Below are 22,838 nucleotides of genomic sequence, written 5' to 3'. Positions count from 1 at the left end.
TGTGTGTGTGTGTGTGCTTATGAAGTACATGTGTATATAGGCAGATGTGCAAGTATGCGTGCATGCACATGGAGGTCAGAGGTCAGTATCAGGTGACTTCTCTTCAGCTTATTTTTTGAGCGTTTCTCACTGACTCTAGTGCTCCCCAATTCGGCTCGGCTGTCTGGCTAGTGAGCTCTAGGGATGAACCCATGCACACCTTCCTGGTGTTGGGACTGCCAACCTATGCCACTGCATCTGGCTTTTCATCTGGGTGCTGGGGACCCAGACTCCAACAGCATTTTATAATATATATATATATATATATATATATATATATTATAATATATATATGATAAAGTATTATACATAAATTATATTCATTTTTTTGAGACAAGATTTCTCTGTGTAGCCCTGTCTGTCCTGTAACTCACTCTGTAGACCAAGCTGAATTTGACCTCAAAAACATCTGCTCGCCTCTGTCTCCTGAGTGTCATGAACAGTAAGGCAAAGCAGGAAACTCATACAGAGGCAGAGCCTTCTCAGAGTAAGATGTAAAAGGCTTTGGCCAACCTCTGGCCTGGGTGTGGAGAGGAGATGTGTCCCCCCTTTTGGCCATGGAAGATAGCACGCTTCCCCCAAATCAAAGCCCTCCCCTGTGGCCTCCCCTGCCATGCTTCTGTTCTGGAGTCTTGAGTGCCAGGGGCTGGCTCTTGGTTAGTGAAGATCTGTAGGCCTAACTCTGGAGGCTGGGGAGGAAGCGCCATGAGTTCTGAGGCAGCCTGTACCAAACCAAACACAACCAGAGAAAGCAAAGAGGTCTCTTTGACAGTGTTTAGGAATTTCCTAGTCCCGAGAGGACTTTACAAGCTAACTTTACATGGTCATAAAAGCACAGCAGCTACGTGTCTAGGCAAGAATTCACATAGAACCAACAGAGAAATATTTGGAGATATGTTTTTATTAGCATGTGGTTTTCTAGTAAAGTATAGTTCTTTCAGAGAAGATGATATTTTGTCCATTTTATAGAGATCTTCAGTGAAGGGCCGCCATCCCTGGGGCTCATTTACTGTAGGCAAGTTTGGCTGTAGACCCTTTGGAAATTGTCAGTCTGTAAAGCAGACCAAGTGTCTGCAGTATGCAAAGGGCAAGAGACAAAATAAAATGTGGGTACCAGGCTGTGAAAAACAGTAAAAAGTGACACCAGATCCAAGCTGAAAAGATTCTGGACCTGAATGTGATTATTAACTCCTGAGGTTATCGGGATCTGTGAGACAGTAGGAAAAGCAGAGAGGTGTAGATGGAGGGTGCGGGGGACAAGAGGGTGGGGTGGGGGCCCACAGGATCCTCTTTTCCCTCTGTTGTCACCTCCTACACTCCCCCAGCTCTGCCCAGCTGAAAAGAAGCTGGAAGGCTGTGTGTGTTAACAAGTAAAGCTGCAGAGGGAGTAACCAGATAACCATCTCCTGGATGCCTGAGAGGTGTCAGGGATATCTCACTTGGGTGGCGAGGAGATAAAGTGCTCTAAGCGGCTATGACATCAGGCTGTAATTACTGGTTTACTTTCAAAGGAAGCTCCTTCTAAGGAATGCTAAAGCCAGAGCCACAGATCCTCTGGGCTCCTACTGTTACAAGGTCCTGTGAGGACACGGGGAGAAACTCAAGCTGAGATAAAGCATAAGATGCCCCATTCGTTTTTTACCCATGACCAGAAGACAGGCCACTAGCGCTCACCTGTACGCTCCACGGCCAGGTCTGGCCATGCTCTGGGCAGGAGTGGACTTGCTATTATTCCTACAAGGGCAGGTTTGTTGCTAATCTACTGATATTGTGGCTCCTGAGAGTGGTCCAGAAAGTCTTGTCTTGAACATTCTATCAACATGGTCAGTGCTGGTCTAAACCACTGGTCCTCCTGGTAAAGAGCACATGGGGCAAGGCTTCATGGGGCCCAGCAGATACCCCGCAGCAGGGAGTGGTGTGGGGTGGCATACCCTGCCTGTGCTGCTCAAGGGGCAGTGCGTGGCTACCAGGGAAGGCTCTCTCTCAGTCAGGGTGAACAGGAGAGCAGCACCCTCCTCAGGACTGCCCACTTTCTATACAGACATTTTCCCAAAGAAGGCACTGAAGCAGGAATAAGGTCCATTTCCAGAAATAAATGGTGTTAAGGGCAATAGACCAATGCTGCTCCAGGAGAGGGAAACAGACAGACAAAGTCCTATGGTGGGCAGGAGAGAGGAAGAAGGGCGTACTTAGGCCTGGAACTCCACTTGCCTAGGCTTCGGCAGGAAAGCCTTGGGAAAGCACCAAGGACCACAGGGGCTGCATGGAAACCAGGCAGGACTGCTCTGTGCAGATGCAGATGTGTAGATTCCCTACCCCTGAGCACACCAGGGAAGCTCCCCAGAGATTTGAGAGTTGCACAGTGAGGGAACCAGGAGGCAGAAGGGCTCATTGGAGGGAGAGACATCGTAAAAGATTAATTATAGTGTTCCTTCCTCCAACCCCCCATGGCCAGGACCACAAAGTTCTAATCAACTGCCACTGGATGCTGAGTATGTGTGTGTGTGTGTGTGTGAGTGAGTATGTGTGTGTGTGTCTGAGTGAGTGAGTATGTGTGTGTGTGTGTGTCTGAGTGAGTGAGTATGTGTGTGTGTGTGAGTGTGTGTCTGAGTGAGTATGTGTGTGTGTATGTGTGAGTGTGCGTGTGTGTGTCTGAGTGAGTATGTGTGTGTGTGTCTGAGTGAGTGAGTATGTGTGTGTGTATGTGTGAGTGTGTATGTGTGTGGGGGGTCTGTGTGTGTGTTGTATCTTATGGATTGAGAAAGGGATGTTTCATGAATGTCCCCTATCCCACCCTTGTTACCTGTTAAAAGGATCCTGTAGGAAGCACTCCTTCCAGACCATGGATGCTACCGCCCTGGACATCAGGTATGAGTAATACTTGGCGCCATATCCCACAAGGTGGCTGAACCTCAGCTGCCAGGCCTGCCAAAACAGAAACCAGCACAGGAGTTAAGAACAGCATCCAAAAGGACACAGTACTGCAGATACACAAAGCTCAAACATCTCAATTTAAATCTCACCTCAAGGAGTCATATCACAACATCACCATTGTCATTATCTGTAGACTACTGTGGGCTTACTTGCGTTCCCTTAATTGTGTCTGAATGAATTGACATTATAAGTCAACGCCTCACAATGTGGCTCTATTTAGTTTTATGGAGGATGTTTTGCTTGCATGCACCTACACCACATTCATGCCTGGTGCCCACAGAAGTTGGAAGAGGATGTTGGATCCTCTGGAACTGGAGTTACAGAAGGTTGTGAACCACTGTATATGTACTGGGAACGAAACCTGGGTTCTCTGTAAGAACCCATTTGTCACTGTAGGATGTACAGGGCAGAAGGATGGAGAGAACAACCACACAGGAGCAACAGGAGCAGCAAAGAGGTGCAGGGCCAGCCCAACCACAGACATCTGAAGGGGAGGGAGTTCCTGTGGGCATCTGCTCTGAGGACAGATGAGAAGTTACCTTAAGTTTTCAGTGGAGGCTTCTTTTCCTACCAACACCATAGAAAGCACACCCACTGTGAGGGCAGTGCAGGGGCAGGCGTAGTTCCCTGGACAGCACTTCTGACCTTGTCCCAGAGGACACTTAGGGTTTCAGTTTTCAGACACAATTTTGTTTGTTTGTTTGTTTGTTTGTTTTGAGGCGAGGTTTCTCTGTGTAGCCCTGGCTGTCCTGGAACTCACTCTGTAGACCAGGTTGGTCTCGAACTTAGAGATCCACCTGCCTCTGCCTCCCAAGTGCTGGGTTTAAAGGTGTGCATCACTACCACCTGGCTTTTTGACACAATTTTACACTTTCTTCAGGTATATATTGTATCTGACCTAAAATACTTTTTTTATAAAAACCTTTTTTTCTTATAGAATAATTCTTTAACAAGTTGTATATTCCCTGGGAAATAATGTGTACATAAACTGTAATTCTTGCAACTTTATAGTGTGCTATGAACTAGGTAAGCAAGTTCTAGTTAATACATAAAGAAACCAAGCTGTTTGAAAGGATGGTCCCTTCATCACAGAGGTATGGCAAGTCTGAGGACACTCTGAACCCCATGCAGAGCTCACAATTTTAAGGCCAAGGTTATGTACTAGTTACACTACTACACTACGGCTGGGAATGGCACTAGAAACTCAGCCCTTCAACTCTTGCCACACATCTTTTGAGGTAATTACTCTGCTTGGAGTGGATCAGGTGCTGGTTACGGGAAGGTATGCAGAAGCACCCCAACCAACTCGGGCCACTGGGCCACTGTGGCAAAGATATGCAATAATCTTCAACGCCCACTCTCCTTTTTACAAAAAGATAGGATTAGAAATAAGGCATACACTGTGTGAGAGAGGGTCTTGTCTAGTGCCTCCCTAGCAGGGTCTCGGGTGGAACCGTCTGTGAGGGCAACCAGTAAGGCACAAAGCCAGTCAGAACAAGACTCTGATGCCTTCAGACCAGCACTTAAACTACACATGTGCGCTTGCTGCCATCCTGGGTCCTGTCAGTGACCAGGACTGCTCTCTACCTAGCACAAGACACTTGTTCCTCCAGGCAGAGGTTGTAGTGCATGAAGCAAGGCTGCCAGAGGCCAATGGAAGCTACACTACTGCTGGGAAAGGCACTAGAAACTCAGCCCCTCAACTCTTGCCACCTAAGCCCCTTGTGGCAGGGAGGCAGATGGGGTAAACCTGGCTACAGGCCTTGTTTAGACAAAGAAGGGTGTGTATGTGTGCGTGTGTGCATGTACACGCTTGTACACATGCATGAAGAGCCCTGAAGTCAACACCAGGTGTCTTCTGCAGTTGCTTGCCACCTTAGTTTTCGAGACAGGGTCTCTCACTACCCTAGAACTCACCAAGGAGGCTAGATTGCTGGCTCCTCCTGTCTTTACCTCCCCACCACTGAGTAACAGACAGGTACTGCTAAGTGAGCTTCTCACACGCATGCAGCAAGCACTTTACTGACATGCCATCTTCCCAGCCTCCCACAGTGGTTTTCAAAAGAAATCCAAGTAGCCCAGGACCACCTGTGGTCAAATTTGAGTACAGCTCTCACCAGCTACACCTTTAGCCAAAAGGGTGATCCTCTGGGATTCACTTAAAACCTATACATAGTTCTGCCTAGTCGGCATTATTTGGTGGTGTTGGTGGGGGTTTGCAGTCTTTTACGGTGTGCCAGAATCTTGATCCACATCTGGGATTTGGTGTGACATGATGAGACTTTTGCAGAGTGTGGCTTGCTGCTTCCTTGTGGCTACTTCATCAGGGCGTCCACTCTGGCATCTCACAGAGCCGGTAGCACAGGGGCCGGGGGCCTTTGTCTTTTGTCTTCCTGGTGACCCGCAGAACTAGCTTCACAGTCATGGCTGGGGTCGCCAGGGGGGCAGGTGCACAGTGTAGATGCCTGCTGCATACTATCTGTCCTATCCAGAGAGCAGGCATGCTTCAACAGCAGCCTGACTGAGCTGAGAAATGTCTAGGTGCCTTAGTTTCAACTCACAGGTGAGTCCATATAAACAGCTCAACAAAAGCGGGAACTCTGAGAACTGAAAGACATCAGGCTTAGGAGGACAGCCTTGCAGTGCGGAGTACCGCCTCACTGCCTATCTAATTACAGCCTTGGGTTTGGTTCTAAGCCCTTCATTTACCTCAAAACACAATGAGAAATCATGCCTACCTGCTACCTTTCATCTGAGGTCCATAAGCTCATGGGAAGCCCTGCAATTTCACTGCTGTTTGAACACAATTACCAGATTCCCGCTAATTCAACCTCATACCAGGCTCTTGTTTCCACTCCTCTTTCCACATTATTCTCTCTGGAGTGAGGCTGCAGGGTTATGGAATGTGGCATAATTTCTCCTTTAAATCTTCCTAAGAGGTATTTATTGAAGAGGGTAGTTCTCACCTTTCCTCAGAGTTTTCAAGACACACAGCATGAAGAGCATTGCAGAGCCAGCAACACAGACCTGCGACTGCTCATGCTGGCCCAGGCTGACTCTCACTGTTGCTGTGGGTGGGTCAGATGCTCAGGATTCTATCTCTGTCTGGTGATTAGTGCAGTGAAGGCACGGACATTGCAACACTGCGCCCTGCCAGAGAACTCAGAGTGGAGGCTGAGACAGAGCTCTCACTGTCCTTTGTGGCTTCACGGCTTTCTAGGAACACGGGGCAACACTGCTGTTTACTGTTGACCCCTTTGAACTTGGATGAGGACTTGTGCATTCAGCACTCCCTAACCATGTGATAGTGTGGAATAATGGAATTTGTCAGGTCTCTTGATTTTCCTATCAAATGTAGCACACATCATTTCATTTCCAGTGATATGTATGAATGTGTTTCCTAATGTTCACTATAAGACAACCCGTCTCTGAGGCATCGCAGACTGCATGAGAGCTTGGGGTTCTTTGCCTCTGGTGGGTGCCACTCAACCAGGAGCACTTGCCGGGTCTAGGTCTCCCATACAATCCTTCAGGAACACAACAGGAGTTTGATGGTGGTTGGCTAAACACTATGGGCTTCTAGGATGACAGTCTGACCCAGATGAGCCACCCTGGAATTATTAAATACCTACTGCAGACAACAGGATGCCATGGTGCAAAAAATTTGGATCTTAGGCTCAAAAAATTTTTAAAAATTAAAAATAATAATATTGGAGCTGGCAAGATGGCTTAGTGAGTAAAGGCGTTTGGTCTCAAGTCTGGCAACCTGATTTTCAATCTATGGGACCTTGTGGTACAAAGAACTGACTCCTGCAAGTTGTCCTTGGACCTCTGTATGTGTGCTGTGACATACAAGTGCCTATATAAGCACCTATACAAACATACACAAACACATACAAACACGCTATATTAAAAATAATAAAGATTTTTTGACATTTTACTCAAATCCATGGTACAATAGTGCCCAAACTGAAGAATTTCACATTGCAATATGATCGGTGAATAAATAAAACACTCATAATGGGCACAATTGTAGATGGTTCCATCCATCCTGCCAATCCCTGTGAATAGGATTTGTTCCTTGGTTCAGACCATAGAATATGGCAATGGTGCTGGATGTCACAGTGATGACTCTGTTACATGGCATGTCCTCCCTAAACCTTCCCTTGTAGATGTGATGGCATCACACTGCCTCATAGGGCTCTCTTGTTGCCTTCAGGAAGAAAAAAGTAAGAGGTTCACATGGTGTTGTCGCCTGCAAGCCTGCTGCAGGCAGACAGCACAAGCACATCTCCGTGTCCTGTGGTGTGACTGACAGTTTCTGCAGTAAGTACATCCAGAGGATGAGAGATACCACAAGGAAGCAGACACAGGTACCTGCTCTTCATGCACATTTCACATGCATCAGTCCAGTTCTGTCTCTCGCCTTCCACAATCAAAGTTACAAGGATTTCAAAATAAGTGATATGACTTACCACATACCCCATAGCCCATCTCTGAATTTCTGAAGTGACAAATCAGAATGAAGACAATGCCACTATCAGCTTTATTGACCTTCTCACAGACCAGCCTTAGATATGCGTGTGGTTCTGAAAAATGCAGGGCAGTCACCCCGGCCTCATTTGAAGTCTGAGGCCCAAAGACTCCAGCCATGCCTTTACTGTCGCGCATTTATCTCTCAACCGTCTCCACCTCAGCTTTAAACGTGGCTCACAGTCCCTAGCTGGGGCGCTCCCAGCTTTCCAGAATTCCTTTCTAATTATCCTGGAGTAAGAGCCTCCCATTCATCTCCCCATTACATCCACTACATGCTGCTGCTAAGGACCAAGCTAGCCACATGCAATCAGAAACATGGTTCTTTGAGAACTGAGTACACTGGGTGGTAAAACCACCCGAGGCCCTGCAACTGCATAGGTCTACCCTCCCACCCACCTGCCATCCTGAGAAGGCATTCCAGAACTTCATTAACTGCACATTCTCAAGTATCGCCCAGGGCAGCGACAGCCTGTCATCTGCAGATCCTGTTACTACCTGCATCCTGCATGGCAGGGCTGCCAGAAATGAAACACGCGACCGATCCCCTGAAATGACGAGGGTCGCCTGTTCTCTATCATCATGTCATCAACCCTCCCTGACTGTCTCCTCTGAAGAATGTCCAGAATTCCTTAAGTAATGACTTGTACAACCCTTTTTCCTACAGAAGTAGAGACTGTTATAATTGTGGCTGAAACATGAGGAGCGCCTGACTAGTAACAAACAGTTAAAGACTGAGATGAGGAGACCCGACACTGTTGTCTAGAATCAGTACACACATACAATTGTACTTTCTAAAATATTAATGAGTCCTGACTATCTGTGGCCTCTGGCTGCTTATTGGTGTCAACAATTAAGCCACTAGTGGGTTCACAACAGGATGACATTACAGGAGGTGCCGAGATGTGTGGGATGTGGGACCAAGCTGGAGGGAGCAGGTCACTGGCAGTTTATCCTATAAAGATGGACCTTGTCTGCAAATCCCGTTTGTCTGTCTGTCATGAGGGACGCTTCTTTGCTCTGCGAGCCTTCTATACTCTAATGTCCAACCTCACCACAGCCTAGAAACAATGGAGTCAGCCAGAGCAGTCCTCTCCACCACTGAGGTAAAGCAAACCTTTCTTTTTAGATTGTGTCGGTGTTCTAGCAACAACTATTACAGACTAACTAAGACACAGAGAAAAGGCACCTCCCTTCCCTTGTTGGGTCTCTGATTTGAATTTTCATAACTAATAACGTTGAATGTTATGTACTTATTGGCCTTCTATTATCTTCTTTGGAAAAGCAGCTTTTGAAATCCTTTGCTCATTTTAAAATGTGGGTTATTTGCCTGTTATTGTTGTCAGAGTTCTTTATACATTTGGAGATTAAGCACTCATCAGACGCCTGTTCTACCTGCTCTGTGTGGTGGCAGCTCACCACATGGTAATGCCTTTTGAGTACAATTTTCTAAAGGATTAATGAGTCCTACTTACCTGTGGTCTCTGCTTGCTTACTGTTGTCAAATCTAGAAACTATTGTCTAATCCAAGGGGAAGACTATGTGGACCATGCCTTCCTTCCTTAGTTTTGGTTCTGAAGTTGAGCTCCCTACTCTGTTTTGAGTAAGTCTTTCTATATACAATTATGTGCAGGAGTTCAATCTCACCCTCACTGTGGGCATCAGCTGAGCCATCACCATTCTTTTAAAAGACGATTATCTTCCCAGTGAGTTGTCTTGGTGATCTTTAATCAACAAACTGAGCATAAGTGAATGTGTTTACTTCTGGAGTCTCAGATTCATTTCCATAGACCAACACATCTACACACACACACACACACACACACACACACACACACACACACACACACACACACTGTCACCCTCCATATTGGAGCCATAGCTATCTCCTCATAGCTCATCCCTGCTGCTATAGGGCTCTGCTCACCAACCTCAAACCCTGTAAGGGCCCCATGGCCTCCAAGACTATGCAAGCCTCTCTGCAGGTATAACCTGTGCACCATGCTTAACATAGGGTAACATCCAAATTCAGAATAACTATGCCCAGATAGAATGCCATTTCTGACCCCAGGAGCACAAACACTTCTCTACCATGTCAGAGTTCTCAGCATCACATCCTATCATCGTGTGTCTCCAGTCATGTGTCCTGGGCAATGTCTGGTAAAGGACATTAAAACACATGAGGGGAAAAAAGGAATGCAGAGGCTAAGTATGAGCTGTGGTAAGATTTTTCTAAATAATTTAGGTCTAAAGCTGGTCTGTCTGAAAAACATTTTATGACTTACTGGAGGAAAAAACAACCATGGGCCAAGGCAGTTAATACTCATTTTTTTAAACTGTGGGTCATTATACATGAGTGGTTTGTGGAAACAATACAGGAGGCCATGCCTAGCTCTCAAAGAAACAGGGAACTTAGCAGAGTCCACAGTCAGGGCAACTTTTGGTCTGTGACACTTTGTTTCAGCATTAAGTCAAAATGCTTAAATATGAAAAGCAATGCTACTGAAGAAGAGAGGAAAAGAAGGTAAAAAGACCATCAGGAAACAGAAAACTTAAAGTGGGTGACCTCACAGCACATGCTGTGTCTTCCAACAGCAAGCAGCCCAAACAGAAAGGGCCTCCATGGCTCTCTGCAGCCAGCACTCTTAAACACCCGTGCTTTCCTAGCGTCCGACTGGTCCACAGCATCCCAAATCCCTACCGATCCCCCCCCATTACTCCCAACTGCATGTAATTTGACTCTCACCTAAAGAGAACATAATCACATTCACTCTTAAAAGTTAGTTTTAGCTAACCACTCTCAGCTGTCCATCCTAGAAACAAGAACCGTGCATCCCTAAGTTGTTATGATGGACTAATTCAGACTCCTGAGGTAGCAATATCAAAGTAAGGCTGGTTATCTACCTCTGACAGCACATGGCTGTGAGGAGTACCACCGGGGGTTGGGGGGGGGGGGCTGGGTGAGAGCAACATGGTGCTGTTAACTTCAAGTGAGACGTTACTAGAAGATAGCCTAGATGGAGCATCAGGACTCTGAGGACCGTGAGAAAGGCCACTTTGAGATCACTGAGCCACAGTGGCGCCAGCTGCTCAGCAGTCAGACAATGCTCTCCGCTGAATGCCCTTGCTGTACCAGAGCTGCCTCAACAGCTTCCAATGCTGTGCATTGCTTCCAATACTGTGGTCCTCAACTACAGCTGGAGCTGCACTTCGTTCTCCACAATCTTCTCTGTTTCTATCTTTGCTTTTAATTCAGTACACAACCAGTTCAACAGTTTGAAGGATAAACTAGGTTTCCAGAGGGAAAATGAGCTAGAAGAAGTGGTTCTGAGAATGTAAACTATGCTTATTTTATAGACACCCCTTGCTTCCATTTAAAGGTCTTGGTGATGTGAAAGTATTTAGACTGTACTTTGGTAAGTGGAGAAAGGTCTGTGCTGCGATTGTATAAATCACTTCCCGTGCGATTTCTTTCTGGCTTTTAAGTGTCTGAGTTTTTCTACATGATCTGAGAAAGTTCGGTTCACTTTTCACTCCCCATAAATCAGAGACTATTTCAAAGCTTCCTGGAGACACAGAAAAACATACACATGTGAAAAGAGAGATTGCATCAGTGCTAAGTCAGGATCTAAAGACAGTGTGTTAAAGAAAGCAGCCATCCCAGAACCTTTCTAACAAGTTACCGCACACATTACAAGTAAGGTGTGTTGGAGGTAAATTACTTTAACACTTGGTCATATAAGGTCATTAGGACACAGACCTGCCATATGGCCTCTTAAACAACTAGCTGGGCGTTGCAATGGGGACCTCTGGTAGCTTGGCAAGTGGCTCTTCTTTTTTTAAGCAGAGAAGCTATCAAATCTCCAAGGACAAGAGGCTGAACACAATGAGACCCCCACTGGAGTCAGTCTACTGTCATCTCCCGTCCTGACCCATTCTATAAGCAACTGATTCATCTATTTCCCCCACACCACCTTTATCATTTAGAGCCCCCTCTCAAGCTGTACCTCAGTTACCCACTCCCCACAGTGACACTGCCTATCCGCCATGCTGCTTAGGCCACGTCACCATGATTTCACCTTTATCAGCTGCAACAACATACCTGACAAAAACAACTTAAGGAAGAAAAGATCTACTCTGAGCCATAGTCTGAGGGTGTAGTCAGGCATGGTGGGGAGGCTGTGCAGCAGGAACATGAAGGGCTGGCCCCATCACAGTCAGGAAGTAGAGGGAGAAGAACTCTGGTGCTCAGGTCTTTTCTCCGTATTCAGTCTGGGACCTCAGCCCTTAGGATGGCACTACCTACACTTAGGGTGGCTCTGTCCCCCTAATCTCACCCGCTCTAGAGACTCTCTCCTGATATGCCCGGAGTTTATCTCCTAGGTTCCATCACACTGCAATGTCAACCATCTGCATATAATCCTCATATACAGATGAGGATCTGATACACACACTTGACCCAGACCATGGGACGCTAGCTTTCTCCGCTCCACATGACTCCTGCACTACATCAGTGTTCGGCTCAGGCTCAGAGCAGTCCTCTCTATGTCTGTTGTGGGTGCTCTGGACGACACTGTGCCCACACACTACTTCTTCAGTCTTGTTTTTGACATTAGAGCATGCCACCCTACACTTGGAATGTTCTCTTCCCTCAGATATAGCCATTAGTCTCCTTCTAAATTGTGGGTCAAACAAGAAACATCCCATTAAAACCATAAGCATACAATGCTGATCACCTTTTTTCATTGTTACTTAAGACTTATTTTCAAAGTTCAAGCAATTTGCACCAGTTTAGGACAAATTGGCACATGCAAACCTTAGAGAAAACAGCAAAAATATTACTTAGCAAGACCTAGCTAAAAAAGAGAGAGATATTAAACAGATGAAAAATCAAACACATAAATAGAGAGCTGTCTAAGAACATTGCAAATCCATGGCAGTGTGGGAGGAGCAGGCAGCCATAACTAAAAATCAAGGACAAACACATATTACACACTATGCAGCCTAGGCAAGAACCTCTGCCATGGCAAGCTCAGAAACAAAATCAACCTTGCTGTACACAAAAACTCTGCGTAGTTCTAAAATAGACCTTTGCATATGGGAGAGACGGGGTATTAACAAACACTAGAGAAACTACACAGGTGGTCCCAAATCTCATACCTTACACCAATAACTATTCGAATCAAGATCTGAGAGTAAGCCGGGCAGTGGTGGTGTATGCCTATAATCCCAGCACTTGGGAGGCAGAGGCAGGCGGATTTCTGAGTTCAAGACCAGCCTGGTCTACAGAGTGAGTTCCAGGACAGCCAGGGCTATACAGAGAAACCCTGTCTCAAAAAAAAAAAAAAAAAAAAAAAAAAAAAAAAAAAAAAAAAAAAAAAAAAAAAAAAAAAAAAAAAAAAGATCTGAGGGTAAACTAATAAAATCATAAGAGTATCAAAACAAAATATGGGCAAATAGTTTGTATTAACTATTTAATATTCGGTCTTTGGGTGGAGAGGTGGCTCAGCAGTTAGGAGCACAGCACTTCCTATGCTTCCAGAGGACCAAGCATGAGTCTTGGCACCCTGATCACTCATCTTCTTTAGGGTCTCTGTAAGCACTGCACTCATGGGGCATGCATACTCCCTCCCCCCACCTCACACACACACACACACACACACACACACACTAATAGTAACTAAAGAAAATGTTGTTTTTCTGTTTTTCAGACAGGCTTGTGAAATGCTAAGCATGATAGAGAACCATAAAAAAACTCTGATAGCTCTTATCAGAACTAGCAAGACAGAAAAAACAATCCAACAAAATAAAGCTTTACGAATATTAAAGAGAATTATGAAAGAAGCTGAATCAATAAATGTAAAAAATATGTATAAAAGGATAAGACATTAATGTTCCTGTAAAAATCAGTAGGAACAAGACAATCAACCCAAATGTGGGAAACTGAGGACAGACAGAGTCCCCTCACCATTCCCTATATAAAGACAGGGAAAAGCCACTAGGAAAGATGTGACTTTGACTAGTAATAAAAGGTGGCAGGCAAAAAGTACTAAGTTACAGTGCTGTCAGGGCCATCAAGGGAAAGTAAACCTTTGCAGGAGGACTGCGCAATGTGGACAAGCTGTGTGCACCTTTACCCGGCTGTCTGTTCTTATGAGTATTAGCTAAAGTGGTTACATGGCACAAAGACATGGTCACAGGGTCACCTGCAGATCTCCTAGAAATTAAAAGTGAGTTAGGGTCAAGAGAATGGAGTTCTGGGGTAGGCTTGGGGCTGAAGTAAAGCACTAACCCCACAGGAAGGCAGGGCCTGGGAAACCATGCCTTGGTGAGCAGGTGAGTGCCAACCTTTCACTCCACTCCAAACAGTGACACAGTGGGTCTGACATAGAGTGTAAAGTACCACAGAACTAGCTGAATGACCACTCTGAACCTCAAGTCTTAGCTGCCTGACTGCTGCAGCAAACGGACACAAAATGACCAGGTTCAGGCACTGGCTGGTATCCACGAGGACCTGCACCTGATTGATGGATGATTGATGCTAGCTGACGGATGATGGCAACTGCAGACAATGACAGGAAGCTCAAACATTTCTGAGATACTCACTCCAGCTCATGCCCTAAGGGGAGAGGCCTCAAGGCCTTACCTACCAACACTATCCAACTGTGGCCAGGGCTTGAGTCATCCTCATCTATTAATATATGTATGTTTTATTCAAACCAAATCCCTATTTTTAATGCCTCCTCCAGCACGGCACGTCTGCGCAGTAGCCGGCAATATGTGCTTATTTGCCTCAGAGAACACTGTTGTGCAGGACAAGGCTTTTCTACGACAGAACTTCCTAGCTCTTTTAGGAAGGGAGAAAGTCTTTACACACAGCTCCAGGACTGTGCATGCTACATCACTAACTGTAACAAGCTGAATCTCTGCAACAAATGTCACTTCAAAGAGCTGTTTCCCTCTAATGACACAGGAAATGGAGCAACTGGGGAAAGTGTTGTCTTTCTGAGTTTATGATGAGTATAAGCTCATTACTGAAAAAAAAAATGGGATATTACGGTTAAAAGACAAAACTTAGCAAGGGGCTAAGGAGATGGCTTAGTCAATAAAGGGCTGACTAGGCAGGCACGGGGATCTAAATTCAGACCCTTCAGTTCCCAGGGAAAGAGTCAGGTGCAGTGGCACATGCTTTAAACCCAGTACAGGCATCAGAGACAGGAGGATCCCTAGGGCTTGTCAGCCAGTCAAGTTTAGGTGACTGGTGAACACAGGAGGGGTTTAGTAAGAGACCCTGTCTTAAAAATAAGGTGGGGATGGATGGAGGAAGTGGCTCGGTAGCTAGGAGTGTGTGCTGTAAAAGCATAAAGGATTCGAGTTCAAATCCACAGCATCCACATTAAAGCTGGGTACGGGTGTAACCCTAACCCTGTGAGGAGGAGGGCGCTGACAAGATTGCGGGGTGGGGGTGGGGGCGGGGGCTTGCTGGCTGTCAGTCTAGTTCAGTAAGAGACCCTGTCTCAAAGGAATAACGTAGAGAGTCGTAGAGCAGAACACCCAAAATTCCTTCTGGTCTTCACTTATTTGAATTGGAGCGTACACCTGTGCACATATCCACGCATACACTGCACATATGTATAGCATAACACACAATAAGGTAGAGAGTGACAAAGGAAGACGCTGATGTTAACCTCTGCCTTCACACATGTGAACTGACACCTGTATATTCACTCAAAAAGAACAAAACTCATTCTCAGTCCATGGTGGGTGATAAACATATATTAATGTTCTTCTTAGCCTTTTTTTTTTCAAAATTCAAAACCACATCTATAGATTCCTATTTCCATTAGACAGAAGAACAGTCAGTGAATACTGCAAGTGACACCTCATTTCACCAAATGGGCTGCTGGACAGGCTACGCCAAAGCAGGACCCAATAACATAAACCACAGACTCTACACCATGGGCACACAGCCGGTCTGAGTACTGTTTAGACAGCTGTTCTCACACTATCTAAAATGGCAAAGGGGAGCACAGATGGGCAAGATGGCAGCTCTCAGGGCCATTGCCAAGGTGACAGTCTGCATAACTTCTCTTCACACATCACTATTGTAACAGTCACATGGCCACAGTTTCCAGGGACAAGGAGCAAACTATACCCTACACAGGAGAGAGGCGAGTGGTACTGTTATTGAGTAGGCCTAAGGGCGGCCATGGTGGCCCCAGTGCACATATGAGAGTCTACAGTTTTATTTGTATTTATATTTCTTTAGCCTGAGTCTCCCCAAGTAACTACTGGGTTAGGTAGGTATATAAGCTCTTCTGGTTATTGATCCTTCCTGCCAAACCTGCATATACATTTCTGAACAAACATCTAGCCCAGTGTTATCAAAGCTGGCATTCAGTGTTCCCGCACAAAGTGGCTACCATCTGATACACAAATGTAGCATTCCACAGTGTTCTATGTTCATTTTGAGTGCTAGAAAACTGAATTAATTTTCACATGTTTGAATAACAATTATATACAACTAACTAACTTAGTAATAAATAAATGAGACAGATCTCTCCTTCATTACTGGCCTATGTTTTGTCCACTATCTTATTTGAGATATTTTTGTTCTACTGTCATTATTTTAGGAAAGTAAATTAGTACAAATAAGAAAACCGCAGTCCAGGGGCTGGAGAGACGGCTCAGAAGATTAAGACCACTGACTGCTCTTCTGAAGATCATGAGTTCAAATCCCAGCAACCATAGCTCACAACCATCCATAATGAGATAGGATGCCCTCTTCTGGAGTGTCTGAAAACAGCTACAGTGTACTTACGTATAATAAGTAAATAAATCTTAAAAAAAAAAAAAAAAAGAAAAGAAAAGAAAGGAAAACTGCAGTCCAGTGCTACTGCATATTTGTGAACCAACACTGTCTGTGATACCTCAGGCCTCACTTTGTGGGTCCCTCTAACACAGCTTCAGTTTGGTCACACACTTGGCTTCTGAACTGCCCTTTGTAAACTATGAAAACCCATCACTTCTATGCCCCCTTTCTGACTCCCAGGGTCCACAGAATGGGAGGTCCCGGGCCAGGTTCACCCCATTCCATTCCACCTCTCCTCCAGCTATTCCTCCAACATCAGGTAGGCACTCAATGGGGGCCATTTCTCTCAGTGTCACCAAGACAAGCCGTCCACTTGGCTGGTCTCTGAGTGCCGAGCATCCCACTTTCCAACCTCTTCTCTATTTCTCTGCTTTTGGCCAAGCTCTCTAAAATCCAGTCACTGGCCAAACCACACTTATTTTCACTGGCCATCTTTAACTAATGATGGCTTCCTTCTCTCAAGCCCTACCTGCCACAGGTCTGGAGGAATGGAGGGATGGCTTTTGTGTCCCAGACCACCCTGTTTTGCTCTTTGGACCACTGCCAAGCTCTCACTTCTCCGACAGTGGACCGCAATGACCCGCACTGACTTTATTCCTGCCAACAAGCACCTCAGCTCATTATCAGCTACCTTGACCCTTGACCTCCCTTATGTTCTCAATACTCTCTAGAGTCCTCTCTACCTCAACACAACCTTTCACCCCTCGTTACCACTCTCAAGTGGGCCCTTTCTTTCATGTCCCTGCTCAGCCTGCAGTCTTCTATCAGAGTCTGTCAGATGATAGGATATCAAGTGGCACGCAAGCATTTGGAGAACTATCAATGACAAACCACAGTGAGAAGATGCTCATCCTCTAGAAAGGCTGGAATCAGAAGAGCTGGCCAACACTGAGTACTGTGGAGGATACAGAACAAATGCACATCTCAGCATTGCTAGAGGGAAGAAAGTCAGCATGATCACTTTGCAACAATGCTGGCCCACAGCTAACAGAAACAAATGCTTATGCTCACCAGACAACATAAGAAAAAAGTACTCATAAGAACCTGTTCATTGCTCTATCACACACCATTTCTTGAATGCCACATTTTAGAAGATTATTTTATTACTGACAAACATCTGAATATTTCATTAGTTACTGTGTCCTGCCTGGGTGAGCAGACCATGCACAAACTCCAGCTTAAGAGGAGTATGCAGAGGAGGTCTGTAAGGGGAGGTGTCCCTGCTGCTCACTGGGGCAGCCAGTGCATGGTCACCTCCCTGGGAGGAAAGGAGGAAGAGCAGTGGGAAGGAGCCACTAAGAGCTGCGGGGCTGAGGACTTTGTATTGGACACATAACTGCCACTCTCAGGCAGGCTGCTCCTAGGTGGAGCGCTAAGGATCTGAACAAAAACTCTTCACATTATGGAGCCTTATACAGCGTATGAACACTTAATCAAGTGCATAGCTTACCTTCCCAAAATGCCACTAAAATGTCCACTTGGTGCACTCAGTAGCAGCCCTTAAAATTCCAGGCAGGTAGCTTAGAGGCCCTGAGGAGGGCCTGGAAGCCCTTAGGTATTTCTAGGAGCCCTTCTGCATGCCCATCTCTCCATGAGCACTAGAGGCCCTATGCTCTGTGTATATCCCCTATGGCTCATACTGTGATTGACCTTGGAGTCACTGGATGCTAAAAATAGGAACACATGAGCATCGCTCAAAGCACAAAGCTTCTAATATCCTGGGGGACAGGTCATTCATTATATCCAAGCTGCAGCAAATTACAGGCCAAAGGGTGGGCAACACTATCACAGAAAACCAAGAATAAAATGAACGCTGGCGACTTGGCTCAGAAGGCTGTTATAAAAACAACGCAGACAACTGGGTGTTTTAAATGGGCGAAGGCTAGAGTTCAGTTGTCCCAGAAGCTGAAGCCATAGAGGTTTTTAGAAAATGAGTCAATCGTGAGATTAGTGTTCCAGTTTACAACACATGTGTGTTTTAGTTACGAAGCCATAGTAAATCTAGCATGTCAGGCAAGGTAAACAAGTTCTCAGTTGTTTATGTAGCCAAAGAGGAAAGGAATTTAACACACCATTAACCACTTAGGTGTCTCTAGATATACACCAGACGGCTCTACATTGGAGATAAACGAAAGCAAAGATAAGTGAGCATGGTTTTCTTTAATCTACCATTTGCTTAGCAACATTCAATATTCAGAGGTAGTTCTACCAAAGCAAGACCTTCACCTCACTGAGATTTGCCATCTGCAGGGGAGCAGGGACAAATGGATGGGAGGGGACTGAACTGTCCCAAGAAAATGTTTTACCGCAGAATTTAAACTGACTACTCCCAAAAGAAGAATAAATATTTAACTTCTCTGAGGACTTTTCTCAAAGTTGTGTGTGTATGTGTGTCTATATTTGTATATGTGTGCACATAAATACATGCCTATACATACATACACACAGAGAGAAACAGAGACATACAGACAGACAGACAGAGAGACAAGGAGAAAGGCAGTCATTCTGAGCCCAAGTTGGCCTCACAGTCCTAGCAATGCTCCTGCCTCAGCAGTCCAAATGCTAGGCTTATAGGTGTGAGGTACCACACACACGTACAGAGTCCCAATAAGTCTTCTTAACAATCTCTGAGCAAGAGTGATATGAGAGCAGCAGAGTGGAAAGTAGGCTTCGGACGTCTCCAGAAAGCCATGTGTGCTCAGGCTTCAGACAGCCACGTGAAAACCCTGGCTGCTCAGTTTCTTTCACCAGCCTTATTTAAAAAACACATCACACACACACACACACGTGTGTATGTATATATATATACATATATATGCACATATATATACATACATATATATATATATATATAAAACAACAAAGAAGCTCATCATTGCCTGGTGCAATAAGCAGCGGTGCCAGTCCATGTTAATATGGAACTAAATAATGACAGCGAGGCTCAGGTGGGGCTTAGGAAAGACTGCACACCTATCATGTGGATGTCCTGGGTTCTATCCCCAGCACCATTAAATTAATTCATTCATTTGTAGAATTCCCTGTGAAAAGCTTTATATATTTAGAACTAAAAATTGAAGTCAATTTTAATATGCTTTAATGCAAAAATACCCTTTTGCATGTAGTTCTCTCTGTAATATATATCAAAGTATATTACTCCCATACACAAATAATTCAACAAAAAGCTCTCAAAAACTATCAAGTAGACAGGAAAAAAAGATCTCATAGTGGGTTATTGTGGTACACGTCTATTAAGCACCACACTGGGAGGCTGAGGCAGGATTGAGTGTACCAGGCCAGCCTAGGCTACATCTCACAAGCCCTTTACACTCTAGGTTCAGGAAGGCTGTGGGATGAGACTCTGGGACATACGCATCTGGAATCTACACAGCAGCTTCGCAGCTCTCTTCAGCACTTTGACATGCCATCTCTCACTGGCAAGTGAGCAGCTACTTTCCCTTGAGCATACAATCATGGCCACAGAAATGTCAGCCTGGGAATTTGCTTTCCAAATCAAGCAATTCCAACGTGGGAAGCCTTTAGATCGTACAAAACCAAACCGTATGGTGAGCCTTCATTTATTATGTTCTCCTTGGGAATCAGAGACCACATTCAAAGCAAGCACTCTATAAACAATATTCAAGCCACCATCTAGCCAATGTAATCCTAACATAATAAAAAGCAGAACATTATACTGTTGGGAGTTTTGGAGCAGAAGTAGAAAGGAAAATAGTATGTTTGAAACTGGGGGTTTTGCTGATATTGAGAAATGGCTGTCCCCATGAAAAGGTCATGTCCAATCATGTGGGCTGGGCTAGGGTTCCTCTGATGACCACTCCTGCACACCAGGGGTCATCACTCCATCCTCTGCCCTCATCTCCCTAGCACAATCGCCCACAGAGTCTCCAAGATTTCTAGGTAGTAACTCCCCAAGCCACAGAGCTCATGTCTTGACCTATGTCCTAGGATACACATATGGTGACCTAACACCTAGACAGGCTTCAGTCATGTGACATCACACTTAGCACCTTTCTATTCGCTACAAAGTAGTCGTTCCTCATGGACGCCATGTCCCTGACTGCTGGCTCAGGGTGCTAGAGTGGTGTCAGTTCACCTTCTACCAACATCACCCAGGCCAGGTCTACCAGTCCTCCAGGCTGGTGATAGCGGAGCCCGGCTCTGGGGACATTCTCCTGTTCTGCCAGCCTTCTTTTTTCCTGTTGTTCATTTCGACTCAGTGACACTTGCTAGCACAGCAGGGAGAGTCTGGGTCACTCTTGCTTGGACAAAGTTGTAGAAGCCTACAGTCACCTCTCACATCCTAGAAAGACACCTCTGATTTTTTTTTTTTTTTTAAAGAAATACTGCTGGCCCAAGAAGAGCTGTGCCAGAAACCATGCTTTACCACCTACAATTCAACAAAGCACTTGAAAGCACCAATAACACCAACACATCTTCCCATGTGGGAGTCTGAAACCCCCTTCCAGACCCTGAGGGCACCATTACTCACATGTGCACCACCACACTGCACATACACATACAATATTCAAATAACAATGTACTCTAAAAAAAGCAATAGAACTCCATCCATAAATGGGTGGAATACAACAGAAAATCAGCCTGTGGGACTAGGATGTAAAATCACCCTATCATCAGCTGAACAGAACTTTTGGATTCCCAGCATCAAACTGCTGCTATGGAAAAATAAATCAAGTGCAAATTGGCTTTCTCTATTTTACAAAGTGGTTTAGCACTCAACATAAATATTAACGAGATGCTGGCAAGTAAGGCCACTTACAGAGTCGGTACCCATATTTCACAGGGAACAAAGACAGGTACAGTAATATAAATAGTTACAGTGATATGGGTTCACTTTTCCAAAGCATGTCATGCCACGGGGTAGCTGGACAGTGATCTGTGGACCTGTTTTTCTGTGTGCTGTGGCTTCTGGAGGGTCTCGTGGGAGAGATTTGGGCTTTGAAGCTAGTGATCCCTCACTGCATCTCCCAAATATGGCTGAGACTTTACTCCCAAGAAGAGGAACTAGCACACACAAGGAATGTTCCTAAGATACATCTGTAACCATTGCCTAACGGCTGAAGCCCGGACGGAAACATCCAGATACTATGTATAGATTCTGTAAGTCCTACAAACACTCTCTAGGTTATCATCCAACTTTTATTCTTCATGGAATGAAACTCTTTGAGACAAATGACTTCCGGGAAGAAGCTGGTGGGGAATACTACGAAGTCACGATGAACCTGTCCTCTAGCCAACATGGCTGCTGCCACCCATGTGCTCTGTCGGCTTTGATTTCTCTCAGCTCCCAGCCTGCACATCTGGCCCAGCCCTAGAGCTCACCTCTGCTACTGCACTATCCTGTACATGGCAACCACTGTCCTGGTTCGGGCTACCATCAGTTCTGCTATGGCACAGGACACCCCAGTATGGGTCTCTCAGAACAGACTCTTGATCTTTACCCCATGTGGTGGAACCAAAACCACCTTTCAGTAATTTCAAAGATTTTCTGAATAGCAAGAATGCATTTTGATTAATAAAGTGGAATGATCAACTCACCAGCCACACGGCCACCCACTGACTTAAGCCATACATACTGCTACGGTATGGGTATGCGCAGTTCCCTTCCTGAGCCAGAGCAGTGTACTAGCTGCCCCGTGTGACTCCCTTGCTTTTGGTGGTGGTTTGAATAGGGATGACCCTCATAGATTCGTGTGTTTGAATGCTTGGCCTGTAGGAAGCAGTACTAATAGGAAGCGCGGCCTTGTCAGTTTTCTGTTTTACATTTAACGCCCGTGAGACAACATGCTTTTGCACCCACTGCTTCCCACACTTGGGCTCCAACTTGCTTTATGCTTTACATACAGTGTGAGAGAGATCTGATTCTTGGGCCTTTCATGTGTGGTATGGGTGCTGTCTTAGTGGTTTTTCTATATACACTGACCAGAATCCAGGTATGTTGAGTTCCTTTTAGGGTTCCTACTGTGTTCCATGGTCTTACCTCCTCCTCCCAGGCAGGGTTACTGCTTAGGAATCCCCAAAGTTGTTGCTTGTTGTTGCTCTGTGGTGCTGCAGATCACACACAGTGCCTTGTGCAGAGTAAACGGTGCTCTACCCTCAGCTACAGCCCCTGCCCCAGAGCCTCAACTCAGTCCTATGGGGACAAGTTACAGTGTGCAGCTGGTGAGGTGACTCAGCAGATAAAGGTGCTTGCTGACAACCTACATTTGATCCTCAGACCAAAATGGTAAAGAAGAAAACCAACTCCTGCAAGATGCCCTCCGAGTACCATATGCACACACCATGGCCACATGTGCATACACATATAACATATCTACATATGCAATGAATAAACGGGTGTTTAAGAGTTAAACTTCCTGGGCCGGGCGGTGGTGGCGCACGCCTTTAATCCTAGCACTTGGGAGGCAGAGGCAGGCGGATTTCC

The 22,838-nt window shown here is 45.5% G+C and overlaps 1 protein-coding gene and 1 long non-coding RNA gene across 2 annotated transcripts in view; one reads left to right on the top strand and one right to left on the bottom strand.

Annotated features, from left to right (window-relative positions):
• Window positions 1–22,838, bottom strand: part of Mipep (mitochondrial intermediate peptidase) — a 109,131-nt gene that overhangs the window by 21,866 nt on the left and 64,427 nt on the right. The window contains exon 17 of the mRNA XM_031361632.1: window positions 2,843–2,964. Within this exon, the coding sequence (XP_031217492.1) occupies window positions 2,843–2,964 (122 nt within the window). The remainder of the gene's footprint in view (window positions 1–2,842; window positions 2,965–22,838) is intronic.
• Window positions 2,712–16,260, top strand: LOC116084560. Its single transcript, XR_004116159.1, has 3 exons — window positions 2,712–2,907; window positions 7,193–7,346; window positions 16,140–16,260. It is a non-coding gene; the product is annotated as an uncharacterized LOC116084560 (long non-coding RNA).

Source organism: Mastomys coucha, unplaced genomic scaffold (assembly GCF_008632895.1).
Source record: "Mastomys coucha isolate ucsf_1 unplaced genomic scaffold, UCSF_Mcou_1 pScaffold9, whole genome shotgun sequence".
Classification (NCBI taxonomy): domain Eukaryota; kingdom Metazoa; phylum Chordata; class Mammalia; order Rodentia; family Muridae; genus Mastomys; species Mastomys coucha.
This window is presented reverse-complemented; position numbering and strand designations above follow the sequence as displayed.